At 37.6% G+C, this 22,171-nt stretch overlaps 1 protein-coding gene across 9 annotated transcripts in view; it reads left to right on the top strand.

Moving 5' to 3' along the window:
* Positions 1-22,171, top strand: part of LIN54 (lin-54 DREAM MuvB core complex component) — a 69,073-nt gene that overhangs the window by 11,637 nt on the left and 35,265 nt on the right. For 5 of the 9 annotated variants that reach the window (XM_044225242.1, XM_044225243.1, XM_044225247.1 and 2 more), the window contains exons 2-4: positions 2,548-3,263; positions 8,355-8,478; positions 16,151-16,293. In XM_044225242.1, the coding sequence (XP_044081177.1) occupies positions 2,580-3,263; positions 8,355-8,478; positions 16,151-16,293 (951 nt within the window). In that variant the 5' untranslated portion in view covers positions 2,548-2,579. Of the gene's footprint in view, positions 1-2,547; positions 3,264-8,354; positions 8,479-16,150; positions 16,294-22,171 lie in introns of those variants that run through there. The other 4 variants (XM_044225250.1, XM_044225249.1, XM_044225251.1 and 1 more) reach the window with 2 other exon arrangements.

Consider the following 22,171-nt stretch of genomic DNA (forward strand, 5'->3'; position numbering starts at 1 on the left):
GAGTCCGATGCGATGCAGGGATCCATCCCAGGACCCCGAGATCATGACCTGAACTAAGGCCGACGCTTAATGCGCTGAGCCACCCAGGTGCCCCATGAGTGGTAATTTTATAGTGTATATAAAGAACTTACCCAAGTCAGTAAGAAGTCTTTTTTTAAAAAGGAAAAATATTTTAACAGGTACTTTTCAAAAGAAGATACGCAAATATACTGCATATATGATAAAATGCTTAGTGTTGTTAGTCATCTGGGCATTGCAAGTGAAAACTACAGTGAGATGCCACTTCACACCCACTAGAACGGCTGACAATGCCAGTTGTTACTGAGGATATGGGACAGCTGGTCTTCTTGCCCATTGCTGGTGGGTGTATACAGTGTGAAATAGGTTGGCAGTTTCATGGAAAGTTAAAGATAAATTCACCTTATGACACAGAAAATCCACTTCTTGGTATTTATTCAGAAAATATGAAGGTATGTATCCATAACAAACTTAAACTCGAATGTTCATAGCAGTGTTATTTAGGAGTCCCAAATTGGAAACAATTTCCAAATATCCATTCACAGGTGAATGGATAAACAAATCATGGTAGATTTGTATGATGGAATATTACTCAGCAATAAAAAGGAACAGAACTCATAGTAAGTGAAGGAGTAAAGGCAAATCTCAACATACTCAGGGAAAAAGCTCATTTTTATTATTCCATTTATGTGAAGTTCTAGAGTGGGCAAAAAGTCAAACCTATAGTGATAGAGCAGAACAGTGGTTGTGCAGGGTAGGATTTCTAGGGTAGGGGATTGACTGTAAAGGAGCAGACAGGTTTTTTCTTCATTTAAAAATACCAGTGGTGGGGCGCCTGGGTGGCTCAGTGGCTTGAGACTCTGCCTTCGGCTCAGGTCATGATCTCATGATCTCAGGTTCCTGGATCAAGCCCCGCATCAGGCTCAGCGGGGGGAGCACCCCCACTGCCTGCCTGTCTGCCTACTTGTGATCTCTCTCTGTCAAATAAATAAAAAATCTTAAAAAAAAAACCAGTGGTAAAAATTTAAGGCAATGTAATTTTGTGATTAAAATTATGAACTTTGGTGTAAAACATATCCTGATTTTGAGTCTGGGCTCTATCATTTACTAGTTATGTGACCTTGGGCAGATTACTTAATCTGAGTTTCTTCAGCTGTAATATGGGTGTGGTAATGATACTATCACAGAATTGTGAGGATTAATTAATTATGCCATCGTTGGTATATTGCAAGCATTCAATAATGATTAATTTTGGTACTATTAGTATTCGTCAATGATAATAATTATAATTTGGTGCCCATGTGTGTGATTCTTTTTTTTTTTAAATTTTTTTTATAGTTTTTTTTTTTAAATTTTATTTATTTGACAGAGACAGATCACAAGTAGGCAGAGAGGCAGGCAGAGAGAGAGAGGAGGAAGCAGGCTCCCCACTGAGCAGATAGCCCGATGTGGGACTCGATCCCAGGACCCTGAGATCATGACCTGAGCCGAAGGCAGCGGCTTAACCCACTGAGCCACCCAGGCGCCCCATGTGTGTTATTCTTAATCTCAGACTGGGTATTGCAGTTTTGTATTTTTAAAAGAAGGAAGACGAAACAGAATTGCTGACTAGGTTTGTATTCATCTTTAATATTGTATGGGCAAATAACATTAATATTTAGTCAGTCACGAACATGATGTACTCTCTTTAATATGTGAAGATAATGGTACTAATATCTTCATTGGAAGTTCTGCATAACCTTTGGCTAAAAGCATCACAGTTCTGACCTGTTCCTAATTTGCTTTATTATTATTATTATTATTACTACTACCACTTTTTTTGTAATAGAACTGGCTTTTACACCCTTTTCATTGGTTTCCTTTTTGACATTTAAATGGCTAAGTAAGATTTGAGAATCTTCTTCCCAAGTAAAGGTTTTTTTGTTTTTGTTTTTTGTTTTTTTTTTGATCTGAAGCTGATTGATCAGATTTGAGCCAAATAAGTCATTTAATCTGCATGTGCCGAGATGGATTACTGTAGAACTCCTTTAATATTAATTTGAGTATTTAATGGATTTTTGTAGATGGCAAACTATCCTCATCTTAGAACCTAGCTCCCTGGAGATTTGAAGATATTTTCCAATATTTGTTTACATTTAAATCTTTATGTGAGTCAGCAGTTTTCAAGTCTGTCAGTGGGAAAAAAAAAATAACTGGCAAGAAATAAGGTTATCAGACATGCCAAAGACTAAAAAGTTTTATGTGGGCATTGGAAAGGAGTGTCCCGAATGCAGTATACTTTTGGATTGAGACATGGCGCATGAGAATATTTGCTTCTAGTTTTGTGTCCCATGTGACTTATATTTCAGATTCCTGAAGGTTGAGAGTATGTCGAAGTGATGTAAGCCAAATAGGTATCAGGAATATCCTTCATTCAGTTGTACATCAGCAACAGATGATTATTTTGTCACTAGCATTTCTTTTGAATAATTTTATTCCTCAGTCTGTTTTGAAAATTAACAGTTTATTCATTTTCAACTTTTCTTGCAGCGCCTGATCCCCCTTCTAGCAGAAGAACGACCATGGAGGTGGTGCCAGCCGAGGTGAATAGTTTGCTTCCAGAGGAGATAATGGACACTGGTATAACTTTAGTGGAGGATGATAGTATTGAGGCTGTTATTGTGTCATCCCCAATTCCCATGGAGACAGAACTGGAAGAAATTGTCAACATAAATTCTCCTGGGGACTCTACAGCCACGCCCATTTCCACGGGACCAATCACAGTGCACAGTAACCACACTAACCACGTTGCAGTGACTACCACAATTACTAAAGCAGATTCTAATACCACAGTGAAACCAGCTTTTCCAAGTGGCCTTCAGAAACTTGGTGCTCAGACTCCTGTGACTATATCAGCCAATCAGATGATTTTAAACAAAGTATCACAGACATCAGATCTTAAACTTGGCAATCAGACCCTTAAACCAGATGGACAGAAGTTAATTTTAACAACTTTGGGCAAGTCTGGTTCACCAATTGTTTTAGCACTACCCCATAGCCAACTACCCCAGGCTCAGAAAGTTACAACTCAGGCTCAGTCAGGGGATGCTAAGTTACCACCGCAGCAAATTAAAGTAGTTACCATTGGAGGGAGGCCAGAGGTGAAACCTGTCATTGGTGTCTCAGCATTGACCCCAGGAAGTCAACTGATTAATACTACAACTCAGCCCTCTGTGTTACAGACCCAACAGTTAAAAACAGTACAGGTAAAAAAAAAAAAAAAAGGGGGCTTATTAATTCAAATGCATGTTAAAAATTAAATTGATTCATAGTTGTGTGTGTAGGGTGGTTAAATGCATAGTTGTTACTGAATTCTTTTGAATGTTACTTTTAGTAATTGTGTGGTTTCTTTTTCGTAAAGTTTGATGTCTAATGCTTTGAAAATGTTTGCTAGAGAACTTAGAGCAAACTTAATTTTTGTTCAATTCCAACTTAGTGCATTTATAGCTCTTTACTCATTTTTAAGTGCATTTTATTCTTAGTAGTAGTTCGATTGCAAGTGCGCTCTGCTGGTATAAAGATGGCAGAGTTGCTGCTGGGGTGTCAGAATATCATCCAGACATAGTTTTTTTCAGTTAACAGATGGCCAAAGTCTAGGAAAACTTGCTGCTCTGAGCAGTCCTTGGAGCCAGCAGAGTGCATGCTAGCCCGTGTGTGCCGCCTCCTTGCAGTTGCCTGTCCGTTGCCATCCCTCGTTTTTGCTGTGTGCAAAAGACAGTGTCACGTAATGGAAGGTGACACAGGGGCTTCAGAAGTGGACCAGCTGGATGTGATTCACCTCTGTGCTGCCCTGCCACCTGTGGAACTTTGGATTGGTTACTTGTCTTTTCTGAGTTTTTGAATTTAGCTCTTTGATCATGATGAACTATGTAATAAAAGGTCGTACTTGACGTGGTTCTCCGAAGTTTGAGGACGCTTGAAAATGGCTCCTGTTATTAGTGTGAACAGGATCCCACGATAAACGTTTAATGGAACATCTATTAAACGGTTCCCAGGTTTTCATGCTCAAATAGGCCTTTTTAGGTCATCACTGCTCTTAAAATAAAATGATCCACTTAGGATCAGGAAACACAAATATATTCCCTGCTTGAAAGATTCACCCCTCAGAAAAAGGAACAGACATGACTCAGAGAGCTGATGCAGGTTTATAAGGCAGAGGAAGATATAGGAAACTATCCATGCTCAGCTGATGTTAGAAGTTATGATGTTTTGGTTATTATGTTGGCAAAATAATGAAAAATTTATTTTTCATGGGCTTTTTTTCTTTAAGCTCCTGTTTTGAAGTGATCTCTATACCCAACGTAGAGCTTAAACTCACAACCCCAAGATCAAGAGTTGCACACTCTTCATCTGAGCCCCAACCCCAAGATCAAGAGTTGCACACTCTTCATCTGAGCCCCAACCAGGTGCCCCTCATGGGCTTTTTATTTAAGCACTTTGTTTAATTTTTCAAACCTTGTAATTTGCTCATGTCCCTCCTGCCACTATTAAATATTTAAGGCTTTTTTAGAATTTTTTTAAAAAAGATGTTATTTATATGGGGGGGGGCATGAGCAAGGGAGAGGGGCAGAGGCAGAGGGAGAAGCAGACTTCCCGCTGAGCAGGGAGCCACCATGGGGCTCTTGATCCCGGAACCTTAGAATCATGACCTGAGCCAAAGGCAGATGCTTAACCAATGGAGCCACCCAGATGCCCCTCTTTCTTGTTTATTATCATCTCTCACTTATCTCTGAGTTCCTTTTACTTCTTTTGGTCAGAGTCTCTTGAATGAGATACACTGTCATCATCAAGCATCTTGTCCTCAGCTTGATTTTTTTATTCGTTTGCGAGAGTTTACCTGGCTTTGGGGATATGGATCATAGCCATGTTCACAATAAACTGATAATGTAAACCAGAATGTCATTTTTTTTTTTCATTTACTAGGACATTGTATACATGTGATTTAATGACCTGTTTACTTGTATCTACAAGTTTTCTACTATAATCCCCTAAGTACTGACAACGACAGCAAAGACTGGGGCCTAATTCTTATTAGAATTAATAAACTAATTAATAAACTCCTTTTATTATTGTTAATTTTTATGAAAACTGATTCTATTTATTAAAAAGAACTTTTTTTTTTAAGAATTTATTTATTTGTCAGAGAGAGAGAGAGAGAGTGCGGGAGAACACAAGCAGGCAGAGTGGCAGGCAGAGGCAGAGAGAGAAGCAGGCTCCCCACTGAGCAAGGAGCGGAACTCGATCCCAGGACCCTGGGATCATGACCTGAGCCAAAGGCAGTGACTTAACTGAGCCACCCCCACGTCCCTAAAAAGAACTTTAAAAAAAAAAAATTCATTTATTTGTGAGAGAGAGAGAGAGAGCACCTGTTGGGAGGGGGAGATGGAGAAGCAGACTGCCTGCTGCGCAGGAACTCGATGTGGGCCTCAATCCCAGAACCTTGGGATTATGACTTGAACTGAGGCAGACACTTAACTGACTGAGCTACCAAGGCACCCCCAAAAAAGAACTTTATATAAAAGCAAACAAAAATGAAAGAAACCCCATTTAGAATATTGCTCCACTTCTAGTTTTTAGGCAGCTCAAATCTTTGAAACTCCAAAGTAACCTACAAAGCTCTAAAGCACAGGGAAAAAAAATAAAATAAGAAGCTACACATTTATGTTTCCTCTTTAGGCACCAAAATATTTGGTTTAGTATTAAACAGTGTATCTGATTCTCTGTTTTTTTTTCCTAGACAATCCTCAGTGTTGTGTTAAGTTTATTTATTTATTTATAATCTTTAAAGATTTTATTTATTTATTTATTTGACAGAGAGGTTACAAGTAGGCAGAGAGGCAGACAGAGAGAGGGGGAAGCAGGCTCCCCACCCAGCAGAGAGCCCGATGCGGGGCTCATTCTCAGGGTCCTGGGATCATGACCTGAGCCAAAGGCAGAGGCTTTTAACTCACTGAGCCACCCAGGTGCCCATAGGCCCATAGTGTTGTGTTAAGTTTTTTTTTTTTTTTTTTTTTAAGATTTTATTTATTTATTTGACAGAGAACACAAGTAGGCAGAGAGGCAGAGAGAGAGAGAGAGAGAGAAGCAGGCTCTGCACTGAGCAGAGAGCCCGATCTGGGGCTCTATCCCAGGACCCTGGGATCATGACCTGAGCTGAAGGCAGAGGCTTTAACCCATTGAACCAGCCAGGCGCCCTTGTTGTGTTAAGTTTAACAGAGTATTGAAACTGTTAGGGTACGGACAGCAAGTAAGGGTGAAAGAAGGAGACCTATCTTGAAAAACCAAAGAAAGAGGTGACAGTTGAGGCCAGAGGCAGTAACAAAAAGGTATCGTTACACTTAATCACAGATACATAAACACTTCCCCATGTTTCTTGTGTATAATATATGAGTGATTAACAGCAAACAGTCTGAACAACGTAACTCCTTACTAGCTCCTGAACTGATACACTACAGTGCCAGTATTTACCTGCGTATATTATTTGATCATATATTTGCCCATTTTACTTGTAAAATTCTTTGTTTGAATCATCTTTGTCTTTATCTGCTGATTACATAAATTTGTTAAAAGTGATACTTCATGCTTTGTTTTACTTGATAAAGTAATTTTTTTTTAGAGTAGCTTAGAATTTAATAATGCAAAAAGTATGGTTCTTTGAAGGAACTATAAATCGTTATTTTCAACAGTGTGCCAGTAAAGAAACATAACAACAAAGGCAAATTGGAGTTGTTCATTGAAATAATTAATGTGCTTTTGGTTGTATTGTTTAGATTGTTTTTCTGATTGGTAAGTATTCATATAGTCATATGATTGTGAAAATCAATTAAAAATAGGGAAATACTCTAAGCTCCTAATCTTTATAGTTAAGAATATCCCCCCCAAAAAAGAATATTTATTACAAGACATGGGTTTCTAAGAACATCAATACCTTTTCCTTTTCAGATTATTAGTACTAAGTCAATAGATGATATATTCTGATATCTTAGAATTTTAGGCCTGTAAACACAGTTGGGAAATATATTCCCTTTATGTCTCCCAAACTGCATCACTGTTTTTAAGTATAGTCATGCATTTATTTAGACATACCAGTTTTGCAAGATGGATATTTTTTTTTCTTAGTATGGTAATGGGTCTGTTTGACTTTTTTTTTTTTTCTTAAAGCAATTTGTGTTTCATTTATATTTTATCAGTCATATGTTCTGAATATAAGAAAATAAAATATTCTAGGTATAAAGTAATGTGTTATTTAGTTTAATTTATAATTTGAGCACAAAGCTGATATTTATGTAGTTCTGAGATCCATTGCAGCTTCTGGTATATTTCTGTCATTCAAATTGGTCATGTTAATTCATTTTAAGTCATTATTTCCAATATTAGTACTTTTAGGTCCTTTATTTTCATATCTGACAAAAAATAAAATTAATATTTAATGTCTTCCCTATCATAGCTAAATTTCTGCATCTAACTTTTAGAAGAAGCTATCTATATCTTAGCATACGTTGATAATTTCAGTATTAAAACATTGATAACTCTACCCTCCTTGACTTGTGGAGAATTTTAGTTCAGGTCAACAGTGTGCTGATATAATAAGATCAAGGATGAGTATAATCCCTACCTTCAAAGAATTGATAGTCTAGTAAACAGTATTTTAGCAAATAACATTTCTAGCCCCTTTGTCTTTAGAGTAGTCTTTGTTTTCCAAACTTACTCTTTGTATCCTAGGGCACTGACTTGTTCAATTCTTTGTATATCTACCCCTGATCTATATATATAAATATATAGATATATATCTAAAGCTGAAGATCTAGTCATAAACCTGTCTTTATTGTGTATTTATATTTTGCTTCCAGGGGCCAATGTAATTGCATTTACAGGTGGCTTCATCGTTTACATTATGCTTTCTTAATTGACTCTGTCTTTCTATTATTGAATAATTTGTTATTTTGAGAACAAATATTGCTGTGTTGTAGTGTTTTAGTATTATCATTAATAAGCATTATTATTAAACATGTCAAAATACTCATTGTTTTTCATCATATGCATGTTATCCTACAGACTAAGATAAGAATTCACAATAAAAATGCAGAGGTATTGCTATATATTGGCTTAAGGATGGGATCACATTAGTATTTTGATGAATGGCTGCATTTTAGGTGTTTTTAAAATGATTACTTAGATATACTCTGTCAATTGAGCTGGTTTCATGTGTACTTCTATATATCAATCTTCTGTGTAATTTTGATTGAATAGGTGTTTTACAGAAACAGATCGTCTTCATAGTTATTTATATATTTCAGATTGCTAAGAAGCCTCGAACACCAACCTCTGGTCCAGTAATCACGAAGCTGATCTTTGCAAAACCAATTAATAGTAAAGCAGTTGCAGGACAGACCCCTCAAGTATCATCACCAGTCATTGCAGGTTATATTTCTTTCTAGTTTATTAAGCTACTCACTTACCTCCTTTCTAGGTTTAAAAAGGGCTGCTCTGCCATCTTGAAATGTTTTAGTGCAACAAGTAGAGTTATTATTATAAACCAAACTAATAAGAAGTGTGACACTTACTAAATGTATGCTTTGAGCAAAATGCCTTATCTCAAAATCAGGCCTTTACTTCAGTCTCCTTAGTTGTTTTTTTAATCATGAAAGTAATGAAGTCTTAAACTCCAGTGATACTAGCTAACATTTGTCTCGTGTTTACTATGTGCCTTACACTATTCTTAGCTCTTTACGTAGTGACTTAAATAGACCTTGGGCAATCCTGTGAGGTAGGTATTAATAACAGCCCCATTTCGCCAGTGTGGAAATGGAGGCACTCAGCTCGTAAATGGTTGAATTGGGATTTGAACCCAGGCAGTTTGTCTCTAGAGGACATGATAAGTTTAATAGATTTAAATTAATACCCACGAGAGAGTAGTATTTCGTGGTTTCTGTTTGAGTTTTTGGTTTCAGTGTGTTAATATGCTTTATATGCAGTTTTCTATGAACAGAAGATTATCACAATGATAGTACTTACTTAAGTGGTAACAGAATTTTAACTATATTTTCCAGCAAGTTCCTTAGTATGGCCCAGTTCTCTTTTATTACATACTTTAAAATTTGTCCTCACCAGTAACTGTAACACCTCAAATCTTGACCTCAAGTATTTCATTTTCTTCATAGTTTATCTGCCTTTGTATTCCCAATCTAGAAGTTCTTTGACTTTGAGATCTCTAATCCATTAATGCTTTTGTTTTCTCCTTAGTATACTATCACCCACTTCTTGTCCTCAGAGTCTTCCTTAGTCAACATGGAGCCCATGACCCATGGTTATCACTCCCAAGCAAACACCACTGGTACTCTTTTCCTGTTCTCCTATACATCCAGCTCTCTTCTTACTTCTTGCCTGGTCGACTGCTCAGTACTTCTAGAAACACAGCCATGGTGACTGGTCTTCAATTCAGAGCTATACTAACATGACTCTTTTTACCAGTTAGGAGCTTATTTCTCATTTCCATTGTGGTTAAGGGTTTATGGAAGTACCTCTGGGTGGCAGATTTGACTAGAGACTTTCAAATGCTAATTACCCATTACTAGAAAGTGTATTCTTCTTGATGAGGGTAAATTAACTAACCATGGGGGAGGGTAAAGTGGGAGGGGATGTATACTAAAACCACCTACTAGACAACTGTGAAGTCAATGGCAGGGATTTGTCATTTTCCTGAGGCTTTGAATCGTATCTAGGGAAGCTTCTCATTTTAGTTCAGTGAGAGGAGCATGGAGAGAGTGTAATTTGAGGGTAGTGTTGGTGAATGAATCTTGTCTCCTGGCCCTCAGCAGAGATGTGTGATGTTAAAGGAGGCTGTTATCTTGAGGACTGTCACGGGAGGCAGGTATGGCGCCTGAAGAAAGACTGGAACGGGTTTGAATTTGGAGCTGGTTCAGGAAGTGGGCTTCACTTGGCTGAAAGTAAGGAAGGCTTTGGATATGTTGATGAAAAAAGGGACCCCACTAGTCCTCAGGGAGGTTTTGGGAGGTTTTGGTGGAGAGGGTTCACCAAGAGGAATGTCTCAGTGCAGTGTTTTTTGTTTTGTTTTGTTTTGTTTTTTACTCGTTTTGAGTTTGAGAGAGTTCCTTAAATTTTTTAATTAGGTGGGAAAATGATATACTAAACAATTGTGGTATTTGCAGAAGTGTCTGAATGAGTATTTGGTAAATGCCAAGATTTCACCTCTTTTACATTTGACTATAATGATGTCATTGCTGGGTCTTTGGATCATTTATATAATGTGTTTACACGCTAATCTTAACTTCACCTTTTATTTTATTTTATTTTAAGATTTTATTTATTTATTTATTTGAGAGAGAGACAGTGAGAGAGAGCATGAGCGAGGAGAAGGTCAGAGAGAGAAGCAGACTCCCCGTGGAGCTGGGAGCCCGATGCGGGACTCGATCCCGGGACTCCGGGATCATGACCTGAGCGGAAGGCTGTCGTCCAACCCACTGAGCCAGCCAGGCGTCCCACTTCACCTTTTAATTATAGGCAGACTTATTGGCTCTACCAAAAGGCATAGGTAGACCTCTGTTAAACTTTATTAGAATTACTAGCATTAAGTTCAGTAGGAGAGAGAATTTCTACTGTCAACTGATACCTTATATAGACTTTTTAATTCATTTGAGACAAATTTTAAACCACTGAAGTAGCTTTCCTATTGAATTCTTTTTATCACAAGAAGGTTTTATCTTTATATTGCGCTATTGATTTTTCAAAGTACATTTAGATTGTTTTTAAATGACTTTTGGGCTTCTCATTGGAGATAGATATCTTTTTCTGTCTTGTAGTCAAGATAAACTTACGTTTATATATGTGATTTTTCTAAAATGCAAATCTGATCTTGACACACCCTTGCTGAAGTTTTCCTAGGCTGTATCCATTTCTCATTTCTTTCTTGGCTTCATTCTGTCAGATTTGAATTCAAGTTACAATGCTTTCTTAACATTAAAGGCATTGCTGATTTAATACATACTTTTTTTCATTTTCACCTCTTATTAGTTCCTTACTTATGATTTAACTTACTTTAAGAGATTACCAAATGGGCCATTTTCTCTTAGGACTTAGGATCTTAGCATTGCTCCTTTTACTTAAAATGCCTTTCTTTGCTATACTCTTCCCCTGATTGTCTCATGTATTCCCATAGAACTTAATTATACCTACTAAATTTTTAATTTTAGGGGTGCCTGGGTGGCTCAGTCGTTCGTTAAGGGTCTGCCTTCAGGTCAGGTCATGATCCCAGGGTTCTGGGATCAGTTTTCGCATCTGGCTGCCTGCTTCTCCCTCTCTCACTCCCCCTGTGTGTGTTCACTCTCTGTCTCTCTCTCTGTCAAATAAATAAATAAATCTTTTAAAAATTAACATACAATGTATTATTTGCCCCAGGGTAAAGATCTGTGATTCCTCAGTCTTAACACATTTCACAGCACTCACTGCAGCATGCAGCATATGCCCTCCCCAGTGTCCCTCACCGGCCACCCTATCCCTCCCCTTCACCCCCCAGCAACCCTCAGTTGGTTTCCTGAGATTAAGCATCTCTTAAGGTTTGTCTCCCTCCCCAGTCCCATCTTGTTTCATTTTTTCCCTTCCTACCCCCCATGACCCGCCCACCCTGCCTCTCAAATTCTCTTTTCAGAGAGATCATATTGATTCTCTGATTGACTTATTTCACTTAGCATAATACCCTCTAGTTCCATCCATGTCATTGCAAATGGCAAGATTTCAGGGTTTTTTGATGGATGCTCAGAATTCCTATATATATATATATATATATGTTCTTACTAGTCATATACTAGTCATATATATATATATATATATATCACATCTTCTTTATCCATTCATCTGTTAGTGGACATCTGAGCTCTTTCCATAGTTTGGCTATTGTGGACATTGCTGCTGTAAACATTAAGGTGTGCATGCCCCTTCAGATCATTGCCTGCCCCCCCAATCCCCGTCTTTTGGAGTAAGTCTCTTGATTCTTGGAGAACAACCAACAATAGAGTGTAAATACCTTGGAAATTGACTTCAAGGGGAAATTGTGTAACTTGTATCCTTGCTTGAATCTGTCTGCAGAGCTGAGGATAAATAGGGATTTGAAGAGTAGATAATCAGGAGTGATGCTACCTGGATGAAAAATAAGCAATAAAGATACATTTGTATCTTTAGGGTCAATACCCAGTAGTGTGATTGCTGGATGGTAGTGCAACTCTATTGTCCACTGTTTGAGGAATACGCCCAGTGTTTTCCAGGGTGGATAAATAAATATTTAAAAAAAAATTCTTAACCAGACTTCTTTACATTTCATACTGGTGGAAATAAAGTATTTTCATCCCTAATTAACATAAAAAATAAATAAATTTCATACTGGTTTTTAATATTTACATTAGTCACTGTATTATAATTCTTGGTTTTCTTGTCTGTCTCCCCTACTGTATTTATAATTTTTTGTAGTGATAATTTTTTTGCTTTGTTCTATCATCTAAGAAAAATTATTTATATTTTTAAAATTATGATAAGCTATATGTACATAAATTGTGTATAATAAATTTATCATTTTAATCATTTTCAAGTGGACTGTTCAGTGGCATTAAATGTGTTCATGCTGTTGTGACACTGTCACCACGGTCCATCTCCACAGCTTTTCCCGTCTTCACTGAACACTGACTCCCCTTTCCGTCCTCCTACCCCCCAACTGCTAACAGAGACTTTTTGTCTCTGTCAGTTTGATTACTCTGCGCATCTCATATAAAATTGGAATTGTACAGTGTATGTTCTTTTGTAATTGGCTTATTTCACTCAGCATAATGTCCTCATAGTTCATCAGTGTTGTAGCATGTAAGAATTCCTCTTTTAGGTGAATAATACTCCATTGTATATATGTACCACATTGATGGTAGCTCTTTTATCTTGTTTATCCTTCTGGACTTGGCACAGTTTCTGGCACATAGATGTGGTTCGTTGAATGTGTATTTTTAAATGAATGTGTGTGTTGTGGAAGTGATGTGGTGTGTGGGAAGAGGTACTGGGAAACTTGGGTTTTAGTCACGGCCCTTCTATTGATTTCGTCTGTGATCTTGGGTAAATATTGATTCATCTTCTTTCTTTTTTTTTTTTTTAAGATTTTATTTATTTATTTGACAGAGAGAGAGAGATCACAAGTAGGCAGAGAGGCAGGCAGAGAGAGGGGGAAGCAGGCTCTCCGCTGAGCAGGGAGCCTGATATGGGGCTTGATCCCAGGACCCTGAGACCATGACCTGAGCCGAAGGCAGAGGCTTTAACCCACTGAGCCACCCAGGCACCCCCGATTCATCTTATTTCTATAAGATGTTGATACCCAACACCTCAGAAAGCTTTGGAGAGGGTTAAATGGGATTCGGAGGTCCTCGTTCTTGGAACTCCCGAAGTACAGGGTTGCTACAGTGGAGCAAGCTTCATCAATGTGAGAATATTCACTGATAAATTAATCTCTTACAGAATTAGTCCTCACTTAGATAAGCAAGCTCCCTGTCTGCCCCCCCCCCAATCCCCATCTTTTGGAGTAAGTCTCTTGATTCTTGGAGAACAACCAACAATAGAGTGTAAATACCTTGGAAATTGACTTCAAGGGGAAATTGTGTAACTTGTATCCTTGCTTGAATCTGTCTGCAGAGCTGAGGATAAATAGGGATTTGGAGAGTAGATAATCAGGAGTGATGCTACCTGGATGAAAAATAAGCCAGCCCCTAAAAAAGAATAACTTGAATTTTAAAGAGGTATAGAGGGTTCTTGGAAAAATTGATGAAACCCTGAAATATATTGGCAGAGATGACCTTCAATATGATCATGTAATGCCCATCAAACAATCTGTCATTTTACTGACATATACATTTTCAGAAAAATCCTCTTTTCCCCACACTTACCAGTTCGTTCTAAGAGTTAGTGTAGTTTTAATTACAGATTGGATTTTTGTTAAGTATAAGCTCCCCCCAAAAGTGAAAGTTTTAGTTTTCTTTGTTATTTAAAATTTTTGTCCCCATTTTAAATGAATTCATTTTTAAGTGGCCTTTACCTGGGTCAGTTATTTTCAGGAATTGAGAATTTTCTGTATTAACTTGTTCATAAACTTTTTTCTGAATCTGTGTAATGCCAAATAAATAAGAAATTATAGTAATAACCATAAATGAGCATTTTATGGAACTTTGTCTTTATTGATAATTTATTTTCTTAAAAATGTAGTGGTTCTTGGGGCTTCACGTTTATCCCACAGGTATTAGTTTTAGAAACTAGAACAGGCAAATGTTTTACTTCAGACGGGTGTTGAACCATCCTTTAGGATGGCCTAAAAATATTTGATGTAAATTTCATTTAGTTTATGTGGAATTGACTTACTTAGTTACGATGTAATTCAGGTTAAAAAAAAAATCTCAACTGAAATTCATTAATGAGTATTATCAATGAAATTAAATGTAACCATGTACTACAAAGAAATTGAAAAAATAATAGTTAAAATATTTTAAAAATTCTTAAAGTTCAGATAAACCTGATTTTAAAAAGAAACTGTGTACTGTGGCACTGTTACCAGAAAAAATAATCCAGCAGCTCTTAAGTGCTAGTTCTTGATTTTTGTCTAAAGAGAAAGGCCTTTCTTTTTTTTTCTTTTCTCTTGCTTTCCCCTCTCCCTCTCTCTTTCATCTCTGGATATATCTATGAATTAAATCATAGCATCGAAGAGGGGATTTTAGAGGTCATATAGTTATCTACCTTTTCTCTTTCTTGGGTGCTTGAATTCCCTCTTTAGCCAGTGGATTTGATTATACAGCATCTGCTTGGAACACCTTCAGTGACTGAAAACTCACTTGTGAGAAATAGTCATTTCAGTTGGAAGTTTTTGTTGGAAGTTCTTTCCTAGTGCTGAGCTGAAACTTCTGTTTCTGTGCGCGGGGTGCATCTGATGTGTTACAGAGCGGCTCTAATCCTTCTGCTTGGCAGCCTGCGTCAGTCAGGGTCGTCTTGGCTTTCCTGCCCTAATCAACAATCTGAGTCTCAGAAGTTTAAAAGAAATTGTACTTTTTGTTCGTACTTGATAAGATTATCTACATGTCCACTGTGGATTAGAAAGGGGCCTCTTCTTATCATGATCTCTCAAGGACTCAGGCTGACAGAGGGACTGTCGTCTCAGATGTGGCAGAGCGAAAGAGAGCTTTGAAAGGTCTTGCATAGGCAGTAAATGCTCTGGCCCAGAGTGACACATACCACCTCTACTCGCAATTCCCCAGTTAGAACTAACCTAATCCCAGGGCGTGGGGCAGGTCAGAAGGGCAGTTCTCTCACGGGCCCAGAATGGGAGAGAGCCAGAGTACGTGGTGAACCACTGTCTCACATGCCTCTTTTTTAAGAATTTGAAGGTGTGTCATGTCTTTTTACTCCTCTCTTGCCTAGGTTAAAAATTCCCAATGTTTCAGCTCATTGTCCAATTTCCTAAGCCATCCAGACACCCTACAGTTTTCCCATGTTTTTCCTGATGGGTGTTGTCCAGAAGGGAACACAGTATTCCTGAATTCCTGTTGGAAGTTTTTCTTTTCCTTTCGGCAGTCTGAAATCAGGTAGCATTAAACCAGTGTTCAGGCTGGTCCGATAACTTTCATTGAGGTGGCTTTAAATTGTGTCCTGAATGGTTTAAGTTCAGAGTAAGACACCTGCAGTATAGCACAGAGATTAAGTTTTGAGACTGATTCAGGGCCTGACTTACAGGGCCTGTTGTGTAGTTGTCCTGAGCCTATTTTCTAATTCTGATAGATGGAATTTAGTAGGATTGATGAGAATGTGAGCAGACATGTGTTTTCATGGGCTTTACCTTAAGTGGTATTAAGATACTAAGTGTTACTAAGAAGCATTGTTTTGTTTCCTTCTGACTGGTTTCAACTTAGTTCACTCAGGACTCACTTGAGTAGTTTAAGTTCATGCCTGGATACAATGAAACAGTGAACATATGTACTACAGTCCTTGTGGGTGTAGATCATCAACACATACATTTTTATATTATTATTGAAAAAAGTCGAACTGATGTGCTGCCTCTCATTTGCAGGTAGGGTTCTTTCACAGTCTACTCCCGGGACTCCATCAAAGACCATAACAATATCTGAAAGTGGTGTTATTGGATCAACTTTAAATTCTACAACACAGACACCAAATAAAATAGCCATCTCACCTTTGAAATCGCCAAATAAGGTAAAAAAAAAAAATTAGCCACAAATGCCAAGTGTTGTGGTTAATGCTTTTGTGTTCTTACTAGTCACTTTAGATACTTCAGTTTCAATATATTCCCGAACAAGCAGTAAGGGTTCATCAAATACTAGATTAATTTAGTAATTAAGGTTATATGGCAGAAAAAAAACCAAAACTTACTCTAAACACATAGTAACCTAGTAATCATGTGGCTTGCGAAGATAATTTCCATGGCCCATATGAATGTGGGTACAACAAAGCTCTCTTGAATGACGTACATGATGTGTTTAGTTCTTCGGTTAATATTTGTGCAAAATTATTGTCTTTGGGAAGTCACATATGTAGTGACTATATGAATTTAAAACATTAAATGTAACTTTATTATATTATTTTGATAAAATACTCTGTTTTCTGCTTAAACTGTCCTGGTTTTCATGGAGATCTGAGCTCTTGCTGGGAAACAGAGTACTAGAGTACTAGAAATTGCCATCGAATGCTGGTAACCAAATTCTCAGAGTCTTTAGACTTAAGTATAGATCATTCAGAGCATTCAAAAGCTTTCCATAATTTGTTTTCATCTTAAGGTAGCTATCATTTTTCTCTCATGTCAAGTAAGTCGTCTTCGCTCATTTTCCTACAACATACAGATTGATTATTCCAGCATAACATTTTGCAAAGGTATGTTTTAAAGGACATATTCAGGTGGAAAGCTAAGCATCATTATTCCGTAAAATGCTGCCTTTGTGATTCTGGAAACTTACTACCCTTTATATCACCTTTTTCCTTAACTTATTATTCATTAATAGAACAAATGTTAAACATTTGTTTTACATTTTTTAAAAAGTATAGCTGTTGGTTTCTGTCTTAGTGAGACTTGAATATAATGTATAAGTATGTCTCTTATAGTTCATTAAAATGAGATTCTATCTGCATAGTAATAGAAAATAGTAATTTACTTAAATGAGGTGAATTCAATAGATACTTGAGTGCTTACTATGTGCTATGCATAGTGATAGGCACTGGGGATAAAAGCACGAATAAGACAAGTTTTTCATTTCAACAAGGAAGTTAGACCTAAACGTTAAATATAGCACTACAGAATCATGACGGTTACAAGTGGGTTGATGAGCTCTGCCGTGTATCAGGGAAGGTTTATACAAAGGCTGTTCTTGAAAACTCTTAACCTTAAAGGCATTTTGGGTCTTAGCTGTGGGTAAGCAGAGAAGGCTTTCTGGATTGAAGTAATACTTTACACAGAAGTGGAAAAGTATGTGGCCCTTGAGGGAACTACATTGCTTTGGTAGTGTGAGAGCTGAAGTTAAATGGAAGGTTCTGTTATCTTTAGGGGAGTTTGCACTGTATTGTTCTTGAAGACTTTCTGTGGCTTTCCATTGATTCTAGCACAGCGGTGTCCTTATCTGCATATTGGGATCACCTGGGGAATGCCTGGTTCCTACCCCCAGAGATGCTTTTAATTGATCTGGAGTTTGGCCTGGTATCAGGATTTTTAAAAGCTAAGTGATTTTAATGGGTACCCTAAATTGGAAACCACGACTCTAGCATAATATGAGATTTGCATTTTGAAAAAGAGGATTCTTGTGGCAGTATTCTGAGAGACTAGTTAGGTTAGTGATTCCCAACCTTGGGTGAACTTTTGAAGTCCCCTGGAACCCCTTGACTCCATTTAAACGAGAGTCTCTAAGGCTGGGTGGGGTCTAGGTATTTTAATATTTTATAACTCTAAAGTGTGGGCCAGGGTGGGAAATGACGAAATTAGAGTATTATAGTACCTTATGTTTGAGCTAGACTGGTAGCTAAGGGGCTTGGGAAGAAGAGATGTATTAAAAGGACTTTTAAGACATAGGCTAGATGTCAGGGTCCTAGGGATGCGAAGACTCTAGGATGATTCCTAGATTCCTGACTTGAACAACAGAGTAGGTGGGGGCACCACCAACCAGTATGACTGGTCCATGGCCTATCCTTGATGGCATGCAGATAGGAACCAGCTTTGTTTTTTCTCATCCTTCACTTTAGCCATGAGGTCTTGGATCTTCCTTCCCTACCTCTTGACAAGAGGCTATTTTTCAGTATAAGAAAAAGCCTTATTTTGGTGACTAAATTCAAAGATATGAAAAGTCTAGTCAAAACCTTAAATCTAGTTGAAAGCTTCTCTCTCAACTCAGGCCTAATCATGGCTCAGGAACCATGTAGTAGAAAAGAGGAGTGTAATCTGTTTCTTCTTCTACCCTCCCCCCTTTATGCTTTTGGCTACTGATTGGAAGGATGATTAGAAGAGAAAGGACAAAGGTTTATGTGCTGGAACTCTTGTAGTCTAGCGGCCAGTGTGGCAGGTGTCCCAAGTGTGGACTTTTACAGAGGTGCATTTAGGAAAGTTTTGGAGACCCTGTGGATAAGTCCACATTGCCCAGTTCTCTGTCAAGAGTGTGGTGCATACCCAGGCTGTCTTGGGCGGTTTTCTCCCGACTGTCTCTTGCCTCCTGTAATCTATCCTACAGCCTTTTACTTCAGAACACCCTTACAGCAGAGGAATATATCTTTGGCCCCTCAGGATGCTGTAGCCCTTCTGCAGCATCAGTTTGGCTAATAGGAAGCCTGTGGAACCCAGAGGTAGAAGTGCCCCTTGACTAACTGCTGTCCTCCATGTTCTTGCTCTGCCATTTTGATAGCTCCATCCAACTTCTTGCAGTCACAGTTCTCCAGGCTGGGACCAGTTTCTGTGTTCACCTGTGTCCTAAACTGGGGGTATGTGTCAGGTTCTCCCAAGAACTCTATCACTATTCATTTCTGGTGTGGGTAGACCAAGATAGACACACACACACGAATGCACAGCTTCTTTATCAGAGTCTGTTGCCAGCCAAAAATTAAGATGTGCATTTTCCTTTCTTATAGTCATCACCCAGTCTGTCCCAGAGATTTTCTTGGAGAGCCTCTGCCTTTGTTCTTACTGAGACATTTTCTGTTTATGAATTAATTTCTAATTCTAATCTGTTTTGTTTTATTTTCAATAGGCAGGAAGTGGATGATAGGGATGCTCTCTTTCAGTAAGTCTTCCATGGATGTCATGTCTTCCTTTTGAGAGTGTGGGGCTTTATCATTTGTAGTTCTCAGCCTTGGAGGCCTCACTTCAGCTAAATTTGAGATAGTAGAAAAAAAATCATGTAATCGTCTTATACTAGAGAGGGAATATAGAATAGCTGATTTGAGCAAAAAGATACTATTTAATTCTTGAGATGTTGGTCATTGAAGTACCCACTGATTTTCTAAAGGAAGATGTCCATTAGGAAGCTGAATATAGGCAGTGACTAAAACTATGCATATAGATGAAATCAACCAGGGGGCATGAGGTTGTGTGTAGAGAGAAGAAAGCAGGACCAAACCACAGAAATATTAAGCATAGTCGAAGAGGAGGAATCAGTGGAAAGGAAGAGTATTAAGAGATGTTATAAGAGAAACTAAAAAAAATGGAAGGGGAGATGACTTCAAGAATTATATTGGGCTACAATCTCAAATGTCAGGAAAGTCGGTTAAGAAAAAGGCTGAAAAGTAAGGATTTGGCCCATTGATCAAAAGTGGTCAAAAGGAAACGCCAAGTACCCACCTTTTCCTGCCTGTCAACACTCACACTCTGACCATCTGCCTTGAATAAACAGGAATTCTCTCATTATTTCTTCCTGTTTATATAGGGTACCATCCAGATGCCCAGATTCCTACATCACCTTTTCTCTCTCACATCTAATCTCCTTAAGGCTGTCATTGTCTTCTATCCCTGTTCTGACCTATCCGATCCTCTTGAACCCCTCCACTGTGTCCTCCCTGGAGTTCATAATCAAAATAATACCTTAATCTTCAACCTCTTTACTGAGGGTTTCTTTTACTTTCTTGTTTTAACAGATACCCAACTCTCCCCGAAGATACTTGCTTTTCAAGCAGATCTCTTAAATGATGGCCATTTTTCTTCCTCCTTTAGTCCTTAGGCCACTGAGCCTGCCCTGGAGTGCGTGGCACCACATGGCTTCGTGCTTCTCATCACATTCTGCAGACCGTTCTCACTCTCTTCTCCATCTCCGAAACGGATGTTGTCAGGCTTATTTTGGAAGTCAGGCATGTCCAGTGTTTTCTCAATTTACTTGATACTATAGTTATCTCATATTGTAGGATGCATTTCTTCCATTCTGTTTATTTTCTAAAGTAATACTCAGTTCTCTAAAGTATTTATTAGGTATGTAAATAAGCACTAAGCCAATGACAATATGATTCTACTTGGTTTCCTTTCTTCTTGCTTTAGATTTTAGCAGTGCTGTCCTCTACTTTCTGACATTTAATGTCTTTTGTCCTATAATCTTATTCTTGCCTTTAAGTACTGTTTTTTGTTTTCATGGCATAGTTTGATTTATGCAGTGTGATTTAACATGCAGAAACCTATCCATCGAATTCACAACGTTAATAGGAAAAGAATAAATTTACGAATATATACAGTACATCTTAATACATGTAGAAAATTCCTGATGGTAGCCAGCCTCCATTTTGGTTAAAAATACTTCAAATAATAAAAATAAAAGGATAATTTCATAATTAGAAAGGGGAGAAAATGCATCTAACTTCATGTTATGGTGTAGTGTTGAACAAGCATATCTACTTACCACACTTGTTCAGTCCCACTGAAGGCCTGCATTCAATGCGGCATTGCAAGAAGAAGAAACAAATGGCATAGAGTTTCAGAAGAAAGGGAAAAAAAGTCACAAATTACATATTATATTATCACATACATGTAAAATTTAAGAATCTGCTCTTGAACTATTAGAATTATATTAATAAGATGATTAGCTAATAGACAATGTAAAAAGTATTTCCAAACCATTTATATTTAATATCATGGTTCATATGATTGGATTTAAATCTTGCATCTTACTAGTTATTTTTTCTTTGTCTCATCTCTTCCTTTCTTTTCACTTTTTCTGCCTTCTTTTGGGTGAATTGAATAGTTTTTGTGATTCTGTTATGTCTCCACTATTGGCTTTTTATAGTTTAAACTTTTAAAAATTTATTGGTTGTTCTAGGGTCAAATAATACATTTTTTTACTTATTTTAGTCTACCTTTATATTTACGTCACTTCATGTTGTGTAAGAACCTTACAATTGAGTATTTCCAGTTCTTTTTTCCTATCCTTTATGCTGTCATTTTTAAACATTTTACTTTTACATGTCATGAACTCCATAGTACATTTTTTGTTTTTGCTTTACATAAAATTACCTTTTAAAATAATTAAAAATAAGAAAAGTAAATCCTTTATTTTCATTTTAGCTGTATCTTACATACTTCCTTTTTTTCTGTAGACCCCAATCTTAGTTTGGTATAAAATTCTCCCTAAAGAACTTTCCTTAGGGGAGGGATGCCTGGAATGCTCAGTCCATTAAGTGTCCAGCTCTTGGTTTCGGCCTGGGTCTTGCCATCACGCCCCACCTCGGGCTCTGCACGCCGTGGGAATCTGCTTGGCCCTCTCCCTCTGCTCCTCCCCCACTTGCATTCTCTCTCTCTCTCTCAAATAAATAAATAAAATCTTTTTAAAAAGCCCTTTCTTTAAAATTAAACTTTCTTTTAGGGAAAATTCTACTAGCGAGATTCTGTCAGCTTTTGTATTGCATGAAAAAGTCTTACTTTTCAGCATTACTTTTGAAAGGTATTTTCATTGGGTAAAAAAATCCTGGGTTGTCAGTTTCCCCCAGAGCTTTAAAAAAGTCACCCCATTGACTTCTAGTTTGCATAATTTTTGGCGAGAAATAATGCTGTAATTTTTGTCTTTTCTTCTTTTATATATGTAATGTATCTTTTCTTCCCCTGACTGCTTTCAAGATTTCCTCT

This window comes from Neovison vison, chromosome 11 (genome assembly GCF_020171115.1).
Source record: "Neovison vison isolate M4711 chromosome 11, ASM_NN_V1, whole genome shotgun sequence".
Taxonomy (NCBI): domain Eukaryota; kingdom Metazoa; phylum Chordata; class Mammalia; order Carnivora; family Mustelidae; genus Neogale; species Neogale vison.